The 11,506-nt window shown below is 35.9% G+C and overlaps 1 protein-coding gene across 1 annotated transcript; it reads right to left on the bottom strand.

Moving 5' to 3' along the window:
• Window positions 1-4,838: 4,838 nt before the first annotated feature.
• Window positions 4,839-11,251, bottom strand: LOC148207496 (cellulose synthase A catalytic subunit 2 [UDP-forming]-like). Its single transcript, XM_088118432.1, has 14 exons — window positions 10,701-11,251; window positions 9,938-10,133; window positions 9,620-9,843; window positions 9,418-9,520; window positions 9,103-9,280; window positions 8,502-8,768; window positions 8,068-8,413; window positions 7,799-7,936; window positions 7,582-7,707; window positions 7,282-7,494; window positions 6,891-7,161; window positions 6,588-6,784; window positions 6,154-6,504; window positions 4,839-6,059 (listed from the first exon to the last, which is right to left on the bottom strand). The coding sequence occupies exons 1-14, from the start codon at window positions 10,779-10,781 to the stop codon at window positions 5,475-5,477; spliced, it is 3,276 nt and encodes a 1,091-aa protein (XP_087974558.1). The 5' UTR covers window positions 10,782-11,251; the 3' UTR covers window positions 4,839-5,474.
• Window positions 11,252-11,506: the final 255 nt, after the last annotated feature.

Genomic DNA, 11,506 nt, shown 5'->3' with positions numbered 1-11,506 from the left:
TAATATTCTTACACAACGTATCATTAATCCCCACCCATTTTATTTTTACATTTTCTCGAGAATTAAATCAATCAACGCGGGAACATTATGCGATCATTGTTAGCCACGATTTTAGTTGGGAGGAGCACAACAATTATCAAGGATTCATTACCGGGCACGTTTCAATTCCATTCGATTTCACCCTACAACAACTCTGTGAATGTATCTCTAGAGATCTTCATTTTCTAGAAGGAAAAAAAATTACACGTCTTTCACTTTTCCGAAATGGTACTAGCAAGTCGATAATTATGAGGCTGTTAGTAGATAGGGACGTGGCGTGGGCCATATCCCTGTTGGCGGATGTCAGGTGCAGCGACTACGGCATAGTTGTAGATACTGACCCCGTATATAACATCATCTACGGGGTAGTGAAAGTTTAGACGCCAAAAAAAGATTGAAAACTATCTGCAGAAAATAGTCATATTTTGCATCACATAATCTTTCTTTATCACTAAATCGGAACAAAGATCAATGCATAAAATATGACAAAAAGGTAACCAAAACCAACAAAATCAAAAATGCATATTAGCAATCAAGGAAACATATATTAATATTTAACTAAGGAGAGAGACGATCGATGTGTAAATATATGGCTACTAGAGGTTATCTCACAAAATAAGCAAGAGACGTCAATACAACGGGGTAGATATAGGATTCTATAGAGTAGATGACCATTTTGACTGGGTTATCCTTGTCCATCAACATACATGACTAATATGCCACGATTATTACATTCTAAGAAGCTGCATTTTAATTCTTGCTATATGAGAATTAGTCATCGAGTTACTGAAACATTACTCGAAAAATCTTCCTATTGCAGCAAACCCAGTTCTTAGAAAATTAGATTATTAACAAAAAAAGAAAACTCCACAAGATTCAACCATTGAATCAAGCCCCAAAAAAAATTTGTCCGGTAGAACCAACAAATAAGAATGCGTATTCCTAATATTGTTAAAATTAATTAGTTCCTTATGAGTATCAATTAGTACCACATAAGTATCAATTAGTTATATGGGAATCTAATTGGATGTTCTTGATTTTTTTACAATAAATTTTAAATATTTAACAATAAAATGGTTAGATTGAACTAAAAAACATCGGAATTGACAAGTTCCAGGTACTAATGATATTTATTGAAACATCAGAATTGAGGTATGTGTTTAAATTTATTGAAATTTGAAATTTAAGATTGAAAATTTTTTTTTTTTTTTGTGCAAACTAAACTACCTGGCAATCTAATTTTAACAATATTTTTATTATTTATTATTTAATCTAAACTATATTTTCAATATAATATCCCCAATTGACCATATCTACAAGGTGTCCTAAAAACAAGTTGTGTCCAACAAAATCCCTTGAATATTGGAGGTTGCTAACAAACGGTCAATTATTTAAACCTCATTTATTTAAACAACATTCAAAATCGATCGATGAATATCCTTGTTGGATAAGCAAGAGTGGGAAGAGGGATGCCAAAGATTGTGTACGCCGAAGAGGGACGCCGAAAGCTTGAGGCGCACAAGGCATGAGGGGCTTGAGACTTGATTGAATCCAATTTTATTTGATTTTAGGAAGGAAGAGTTACGGCAAGTGTGGGAAGAAGGAGTTAAAGGGCAAAAGTGGGAAGGAGTCATTTGAGTTACCTTCCCTTCCATAATGGATCCTAATATGATATTAATCTTCAACTACTTCATCTATAATTTACAGTACTTTACAGCTTTGATCTTTAGTTTTCCACTTTTCTAATTTGATTTTACGTTTTTTTTAGTCTATTTTATAGTTTGATTAAATCTTTTTTTTTTATTTCAAAATACTCAACAGATTTATCTTACAAATTTGGAAATTTTGAAATCTATATGTAATTTAAAATTTTTGAACTCTATAATTTCCATTCACTATCTTCTTTCCTACAATTTAGGTGCACTACAGATTTATTGAAGGGTAGTTTCGTCACCAATTTATAGGGGAAATGGTAGGATAAATTTACCTATTTTGATGGGGAGGGTAAATTTGTCTACATACAAGCTCTAATTGTTCTTTAGCTATTTTTATGATATCTGGTTATTTTGGCCATTTTTCAAATCAAACTATTTAATTTAGCTATTCATCTGGTTGCCCCAAATATAATGGTGGTAAACTTAGGGAAAGGAAAACACAATTAAGTTCGGGCTTGGTGTTTCATGGCCCAACAAACTATCCATATTTTAATATTGTTTTGGCTCCATTATATCTCAACACTAAATATATATTTTAGTAAAATATTTCATTTCAATTAATTATATTTTAATATTTGTTAAAAAACCCTCCCTAGAAAATACTTAAATTGGATGATAGACTTATATGACAGGATATTTACTGAGTTGGCAAAAATGTAGAGAATTAGGTCACTTAGATAAAGTTTCTAATTTTTCCTCTAAATTTCCAAGGAGTTAGCATAAATTTAGATTTTTCTTTTTTTAGGTCACCCAATATTTCTCCCCTAAATTTTTATCAATTCACTAAGTATTATGTCATATAAGCTTTCAATTATATCATTTAGTAATGAAAACGAGTATACTCGATAAGTTTTAAAATATAAGAACAGATCGAAACTTTCAAGTGAACATGAGCTTAGCTTAACTGTTTAGGCACCTATCTCTAATCAAGAGGTTGTGAGTTCGAACTCCCATCCCTACATGTTGTACTCAACAAAAAATTGAAACTCTTAAACAATACGGATTAGATTGAAAAAAATATACCGGAGCATTAGAGATAAATATATAATTAAGTTTAACAGTGTCGAGATGTTTTGGCTATTTTTCAATTGATACCAAATACTTCACTTCAAAAGCCAAAAGTCAACACAAACTTAGTCTTAATATATTCAGAACACATATTCAAATATAACAAATACACCTTATTCATTAAATATGTAAAACAAATATACATAGACAAAATTGAAAGTTGACTTCAAATTCAAAAATAAAAAACAATCCTTCTTTAATAGTAAAAGAGTGGACTTCATATAGAAGTGCTTCAAGCCCAAATAAGCTGCAGGAGAATTATACTAACCTTGGTTAGGAGGCCTAACTCTGCGAGAATTATACTAACCTTGGTTAGAATCACCAAGGGATCCTAATAGTTTTGGACTCAAGTAGGCTCAAAAAAATATCGAATTTGTTCACTAATGTAATAAATCTAAGGGTAATTGTAGTGGGTAGCAAAAATATTTTATGTATTTCAAAAAATGTCACCAGTTTTTCAAATTTTCAAATATAGCAAAATATTTGAATTTTTATTTTCGGAATTTTTATTATTCCAATTTTACCCTTATGATATCTGATATATGTATGATGTATATCTATATCTGATATACATTCAATGTAATATCTATATCTGATATACATCCAATTTATATCTGATAACATATTATGTATATCTTACATCAAATCTATATCTGATATACATCTGATGTAAATTTGTATATGATATATATCAAATCTATATCTAATATACATCTGATGTAACTCTGATATACTTCCGATATACATTCGATGTACCCCTAATATAGATGTATCATGATATACATTATCAGATATACCGCTTATATACATCAAATGTACGTATTATACATATAATATATATATCTGATGTACTTCTAATTTATGATATACTAAATATATTTGCAACTGATATACTAAATATAAGATATATCAAATTTTTAATTTTTAGTGGTATATCAACTGTTTAAATTATAGCTTATCATTTCAATTTGTCGATTAATATACTAATATTATCAATAATGTTGATTACTATATCACTACTATTTATTCAATATTAATATTAATTAGATACTAAATATAAGGGATATCAACGGTTTAAATTTATATAGTATATCAAAATTTTAACTTGTCTTTTTGGATGTGCATGGTCCACATAAACCTTTATATAATAGCTTTATATTTCAAAAATAAAAAATAAAAAATCTTGCACCATTGTTTTCATCTTAAAAAATATTGGATATAATAGTATGATATGAACACACATATATCATAGTTATATTAGTAGATAAAATGGTTATATCATAGGTACATAAATGGTAAATTAGAAGCATATTAAGTATATATCAGTATTATATTAGTGGTAAATCATATAATCATATAAGAAGTTATATCAGTAGATACCATAATTATATCAGTAGTATATCATTTGTATATCAATGGTAAATTAGAGATATATCAAATATATATCACATATATATGTATTATATCAGCGTGGTAAATCAATAGTTATCATACGTATATCGGTGGTAAGACATGTTAGAAGTTGGGTAGATATCATAGTTATACCAGAAGTAAATCAATTATATATCATTATTATATTAGTGGTATATCAGAGACATATATCAGTGGTCAGGTAATATATCATTAAAGGGTGGTTACTATTTTGCTTATTTTACTAAAAATTTTTTGTCATATTTGCAAGTGCCCCTAAATCTAAAAATAAAATGTTTTGATGAATCAAGAAAAACTGAAACCAAGTATCTTTGTGAAACGAGATTTGTATTTTTTTTTTTTTTTAACATGGAACTCTTTAGAAGCGACAATTGGGCAAATGCATCTATAATGACTTGGATGGATATCTCGTATTCAAAGACTAACCAGTCGCGTAGTTCTTTCCTTTGAATCAAATAAATTCATATCTACCCAAGAAATTCACAAGGACCAATCAAATAAATAAATAAACTCACTTCAAAATCCGTAAATTAAACTGAAAATAAATGTAATCAATAAGAAAATAAGAAAAAGTGAAGAATGTAATGAGGGAAGTCCATGATTATTGCATTAAGATGACAAAACTATAATTATTGTGATTACAACAAGGCAGAATTGGAGAGTTTTAATATAGAAAGAAACCAACCATAAATAATAAAAACTGAGGGCTGATTGAGTGAAGAAGAGATTTACAAACAACAAAGGGATACAACAGACAAAACCACCTAAGGGAATGGGAATTGGGAAATCCCTTTTGAGAAGGGATAAATTTATGATGAATCAAACTAAAACCCACCTCCCTCCATTTTTATGTGCTCTTCTTGGATTTTCACAGACACATGATATAAATTACAGTCCCTTCCACAAAATCAAAAGAAAGAAGAAAGAAGAAAAAAAAACCATGTATAGAAGAAGAAGAAGAAGAAGAAGAAAGAATCAATGACAAAGTTTGCAGAGAGAACAAATATTTGATGATGTGTGATATGCAAATTCCTCCATATCTACAAATCCAGGACAAGTAGCCTTTTGCAGCAACTCATCTTTCACAATCTCGGGCGGAGTAGCGTTACCGTGTTCTATTCAGATGCATGTTCGAGACCAGTTAGTAGTCCCCATGACGCTCAACCCAGAAAACAAACTCCTCCTACCCGTAACACTTCGTGCCGTGTATATTTCTGCATCTTAGTCGTCACAGTTTAACCCGCAAACTTCCAATACAATGCCACCCTTGTCGAGGAACGGGTTGATTCGGACCCATAGAAGCGATAGGATGGATGATAGAAGAATGGACCACACAATGATAATGGTTGGTACCTTGTCTTGCTTCCCCATCAAACCCTTGAGGAATGGGTACAGATGGACAATCACCCAGAATGCAAAGAATAGCTTACCGATGAGCGGGCCCCATGAGTCGTAACCGTTGTTGATGGCATCTGAAATCCCGACGACTACTCCGATGATGTTTATGATCAATAAGGTCAATGGAGGGACCAACAACGACGTCCACTTGAAGAGGTAAAGCTCAGCGAAATCTCCTTCGTCTCCTCCTTTGGACGTGACAGTGAAGTTTGTGTTAACACCAGCCAAAACCTTTAGCAGACCCTGGAAAAGTGCAAAAAGGTGGGACGAGGCACCCCCAATAACCCAGAACTGTTCGTTTCTCCACCAATCGTGGATCCCGACTCCTCCCCACTGCATTTCGAGGATACCGGTCGCTGCTATAGAGATGAAAAGGGCCATGAAAATTATACTGGCATAGTTGCTTAGCTGCACATCAAACAAAGAACATGTCTCACTCAGCTGAACAAACCTGACAAATGGAAAAAATGCGAATGCATTCAGAAGTCGGTATTGTAGTTACCTCAGGGACGATAAACTGCCCTGTGAGCAGGCAGACAGCCGGAAGGGTACAATAAGCGATCAATGGAATCGACGTCAATGGATAAACAACGGAGTTTATGTACGAGAAACGCTCGAGCCACTTCAGACCACATCCGTATCCGTACCATATCGGACAGTGCCTGCTCAACAGAATTTCAACAGATCCAAGAGCCCACCGAAGAACTTGGTGTAGACGATCGGACAAGTTAATAGGAGCGGAACCCTTGAATGCTGGCCTTTTAGGAATGCAATAAACTGATCTCCAGCCGTGGCAATGCATCTTGAAACCTGTTAAAATATCCTCTGTAACAGACCCATATATCCACCCTACCTGCAAATAGTACAGGAAATAAAAATATTAAAGGAGTGCACACAAATCGACATTTCTGAACTTCGGGAGAGCTTCCTTCATACCTCTTTACCCCACTCGGATTTATCTTCGTAACCGCAACTGATTACATGGATGGCTTCTTTCAATAGCGAAGCAGAAGTCCCTCCTCCGGGCACACCGCCATCTTCCATAAGTGTGGAAGCAATGAATGATGGAGATTGCCCAAACTTCTTCTCAAACTTAACTTGGGGCATCAGAGATGATTTTTCATTATCTATTCCTGCATTGGATCACAAAGATTTTCACCTCATTAAACCAAAAATTCTGAAATTTAAAAGTATGCAAATTTGGTCCATTGGTATTTTCAGACCATGTCCGTTCCATACCTTCGATTCCTTCCTCAATGTTTTCGAGGGCGTGAATCTGCTTCGACGTATCTTTGGTCTTTAACTTCTTTTTGTCACTGGTCTTCTTTGTTTTAGTCTTCTTTCGAGTTCCGCAGCAACAGCAGCACCATTTTGGCAAACAATTGCAAGTCCTTCTTGGTGTTTTCTTCTTGGCAGGGGCATCATACCCATAAAGGGCCTGCCTCCTGAACACGCACCCAGTTCCGACGTAAATCGGCCCTTGAATACCATCTAATCCCTTCATGTTGATCTGAAATGGTTGTTCATAAGGTAAGAGAACTTAGCATTTCCTTGGCCCATTGCTGTGATGGGGGATAAAGAATTGTCTCATGAACATTTGAGTCTGAGGATATAGATATTATTTACTTACATCGAAGAATACGACATTGCGATTCGAGTATCGATCATGCCTATCAATCCCATCAAATCTTTGTGGAAACTGCACGTAGCATATTCTTTTTCCAGAAATCGGGTCCATCATGAAGCACATTGCTTCTCGAAGTGCCTTGCTGTTGTTGATGTAGTGATCACAATCCACGTTCAAAATGTAAGGAGCATTTGAGATGATTGCCGAGACACGCACCTTGAAGAATCAAATAGCATGTATATTAGTCATGGTGAATTGAATTGAATGTATATGTTAGAAGGGAAGAGGGAGGACGAGATGTACCAGAGCATTCATGGCTCCGGCTTTCTTGTGGTGATCAAATCCCGGCCTCTTCTCACGAGATACATACACAAGACGAGGTAATTCATTTCCTTCCAAGTCACGAACCCCATTTTGACCAAGGAATACCTGCAGAAGACAGTTAAAAGAAACGGGTTGATAACATATAAAGGCATGGATTTATGATACGACTGACTGCATCAAGAAAACATCCCCTCACCTGAATCATTCCAGGATGATCCCTGACGTTGTTCCCGGGCCACGGAGTTCCATCCTGCATTGTCCACCCATCTTCAGGAACTTTTTGAGCCATGGCAACGAGCCCATTGATTCGAACTTTAAATTCTTCATAGTCCCTCTGCATAAAGCCATGCCAAACTTTCAGGTCCAGAAATTATTTCAATACAATAATAGTTCATCATGCACTCATTTGTACAATTATATAACACACTACTTTTCTGAAAAGCAAAACAGGTACAATCTTCAAACCTTTATTGCACGACGTTCCCTGATGAAGGCCGGATCAACTTTGTCTTTCAAATAGTCAACCTTCTGGGCAAAATACCACTCTGGGGCCCGGGGTTCGATATTGAATTTCTTGCAGAAAGGAACCCACTTTCTTGCAAACTCAGAAGTTTCCGAAAGGGCTTCAAAAGTAAGCATGGCAGCACCGTCATCAGAAACATAGCATGAAACCTTATCTACCGGATAATCAACAGCAAGTATAGACAGGACGGTGTTTGCTGTGATGAGAGGAGGCTCCTTCATTGGATCCACTGTACTGACGTAAATGTCAATGGAAGCCAACTCAGATGGCTTGCCATCTTTTTCATATCTGCAAACGTTAACAAAATGAAACTGAGATATGGAAGAAAAAGGGGAAGGGAGATGGAGGATGGAGTGAAAGGAGACATCAGAAGTACCGTAATGATAACCGGTCAAGGTAAGTTTCTCGAACAATTGGGCACCATTTCGGGAACTGATCCAATATCCATGATGCAGCAAACCATATCTCACAGATGACTGATGTTAACCACAATCCATATGCCTCATGGACAGGATGAAGGATACGATAGTGAAAAAAGAGGCAAAGAATGACAATTCGAAGTACAATTATCATTCTGTATGGATTTATCTTGCTTGAGGAGATCGGCAGCTTTCTCGACAGTGGTTGCCTCCCTTCATCCATCCTACGAAAACAATAATAAACAACTGACATAAGCTAAAGAAGAATTTCGAAATCTCCGAACCAAAATATATGTATATATGACACTGAGCCTTTAAGTAGTAGCTATAGATCCTAATTCTAACACCTTAGCAAACCCAATCATCTATTAAAGATATGCAAAAGTACACCAATAAATTTATAATCCATATCAAAAGATAAAGAAAAAACTCTAATACTAATGAGAGTAGAATGGAAGGATCATCAAGAATAATCAACACATACCACTAGAAGTACCAACTTATACACAGCACATATAAGCATCTTAAAATAAAAGAGTATACAAAGAAGGAACATACATAGGCAAATCTGTATCATCAAGCTCGTCTTCTCCTTTTCCGCCTCCACCCTCATGCTTAATTACTTGAAGTCTTTCATTTTGTTTCTTCCGCCACTCCTCCATTCTTTCCTTCCACGCAACAGTTCCATATCCATACACGGCTAAGTCCTTTTTTGGATCCATTGGCCTTGGATTAGCTGCAACAACAACACTTCAAAATGTTAGTTACTACGGCAGAAAAAACATAAACATCATTGATCATCTAGATGGAACACTGATACATCCCAGAAGAGGATTAAAAAACACAAAATGCACAGGAATTCGGGGACCTTACCCGACATGGGAGAATCAGAGAACGGCACTGGGTGGACCTTTTTGCCACGGCTAATAAAAGGAGGAATGATTAGAGCATGCTTATCAGAGGAAATTCCAGCATCCTTCAGATCAAACAGCACAATCAAAGATTAAGCAACTTTTGAGAGTCAAACCAAAATGGTAAAAGCAAACATTGAGAAGAAGATTCATTCATTCTTCACCTCTTGGCCATAGGTAAGGAGAGGGATATCGGTCGGGACCGATGATGAATCGAGGTCGGAAGCCATATTTCCAGAGCCATTAGCATGAGAACCACGCCCTACGGCGAGGTGGGGATAGAGCATTGCCTCAGATACACTGTTGGGATCCTTGTTTGCAATGTCAAACTCATTCTCCAGATCGTCAGTATCATCTTCCTCTTCATCGCCTTCGACCCGAGGACTACCTGAAATTGATCAACACATTCTTAGTTAGCCAAAAGAATTATCAATGGACCTTAACACGCTAAGAATATTTATTGATTCATTGTTTCATTATACCTTTGAGACGTTTGTATCTGGTTTTGCACTGAGGGCAAGCCTGATTGCCCTCTCTTCTTTCATACTCATAGCAAGGTCTGCAAACTGGAAAGGCACATTCGTTACACGCAACAAATGGCTCTCCATCTACAGTGATTTCAAGCTCATCCCCACAGATCTGGCATATTTGCCCACTCAACTCTTTCACAGATGTCACCTGCAACTCAAAAATAACAAAAGGATTTTAGAAAAAGAATGTCAGAGAAAAAAAGTAAAAGCTTTGTTTCTTTATTTCTTTCTTGCTTCCCACTAGGTTGGTTACTCATCAACTGTTAGCACAAATTCAGAATCAATAGAGAAAAACACTTAATGAATCGGATACATTGACTAACTAGCCCTGAAATCTAGAAAGTAGGGGGGGTAAGTAATGGCAAGATCTGGTTTAAGAAGATGGATTTCCCTAGAAACTAGGAACCAAATAAACAGAAAAATCCCAACCAAAAACTGAAACTTTAGATGATAAAGGTAACAAAGAGAGAAAAAGTGTTCATCACCAAGATCCAAACTGGGTTTAGGAAGAAGATGGGGGGTAACAAATTGCAGCTATGGGAAGAAAAATCAGGCTGGGATCCGGTTAGGGGTGTAACCAAGCAAAAGGGAGTGAAATTAGAAGAAATGGGTATGAGGCAGAAGCTAAAATTGGGGTGGAAAATAGGATTTTCAAAGACAAAAACAGTGCCATTTTGGAGCAAAAGAAGGAAAAAACTGAAATCATGACACTTACTCTTGCAACCTCATCGGCATTGATGAGAACAAACTCATTTCTGTTGTGAGAACCCGCAATGAGTCGGCCTTTGGTGTCCATTAGACTAAGAAAAGCCACTAAAAATCAAAGAACTCAGAATCCAAAGGAAACCAAGGCTCAGAGAAGCAGCCCTTCAACTTCTCTCATCTCACTCAACTTCCTTCCTCTTCTCTCCTCTTCTTCTCTCTCTCTCTCTCTCTAAGTCCCCCTTCTTCTACGTGCGTGGTTTCTCAGCCCACTTTCTCAAACACCCATTTCATCAAACACTACACCTACACTCCTTCAACGAATAAAAAAACACAGCCAGCTCTTTATGAGAGACGGAGAGAGAGACACAGAGGTGGGTTTAGATATAAAAGAAATCAGGGGGAATAAGAAAATGTTTCAATTCAAGAAAAATAGAAAAATCCCCCAAAAGAAAAAGAGGGAAAATTAAATTAAAAAAGAGTAAAGAAAATTGTATGTGTGTGTGCAATGAATGATTCTTTTCTTGTGAGACCCAGTTTCCTCCCAGCTGGACTCTGTGCATTACATGGTGGATTCTCGATCTGTGACCAACAAATTTAAAAACAGAGAAAAAAAGAAACAAATTTACAGAGAGAAAAAAAGAGAGTTACAGAGAGAATCTAAGTGGGTTTCTTAAAGGGAAAATTTTCAACGCGTAAAACACAAGAGACGAAATTGGGACACAGACAAAACACATAATTCTCGATCCATCCTATTCAATCCTAATTAATCAGTAATCGCTCGTATTAGTTGGGGGTTTTTGGTGGGTCCCGGAGAAA

Source organism: Momordica charantia, unplaced genomic scaffold (genome assembly GCF_013281855.1).
Source record: "Momordica charantia cultivar OHB3-1 unplaced genomic scaffold, Mcharantia_2.0 BLBB01000153.1, whole genome shotgun sequence".
In the NCBI taxonomy this organism is placed as follows: Eukaryota; Viridiplantae; Streptophyta; class Magnoliopsida; order Cucurbitales; family Cucurbitaceae; genus Momordica; species Momordica charantia.
This window is presented reverse-complemented; position numbering and strand designations above follow the sequence as displayed.

Coding starts and splice junctions, on each gene's coding strand:
- LOC148207496 (XM_088118432.1), bottom strand. CDS start 10,781: ATGGACACCAAAGGCCGACTCATTGCGGGTTCTCACAACAGAAATGAG. Junction 8,769..9,102: donor GATGATACAGATTTGCCTAT/GTATGTTCCTTC, acceptor TTGTTTTCGTAG/GATGGATGAAGGGAGGCAAC. Junction 7,708..7,798: donor ATCATCCTGGAATGATTCAG/GTGAGGGGATGT, acceptor TGTCTTCTGCAG/GTATTCCTTGGTCAAAATGG.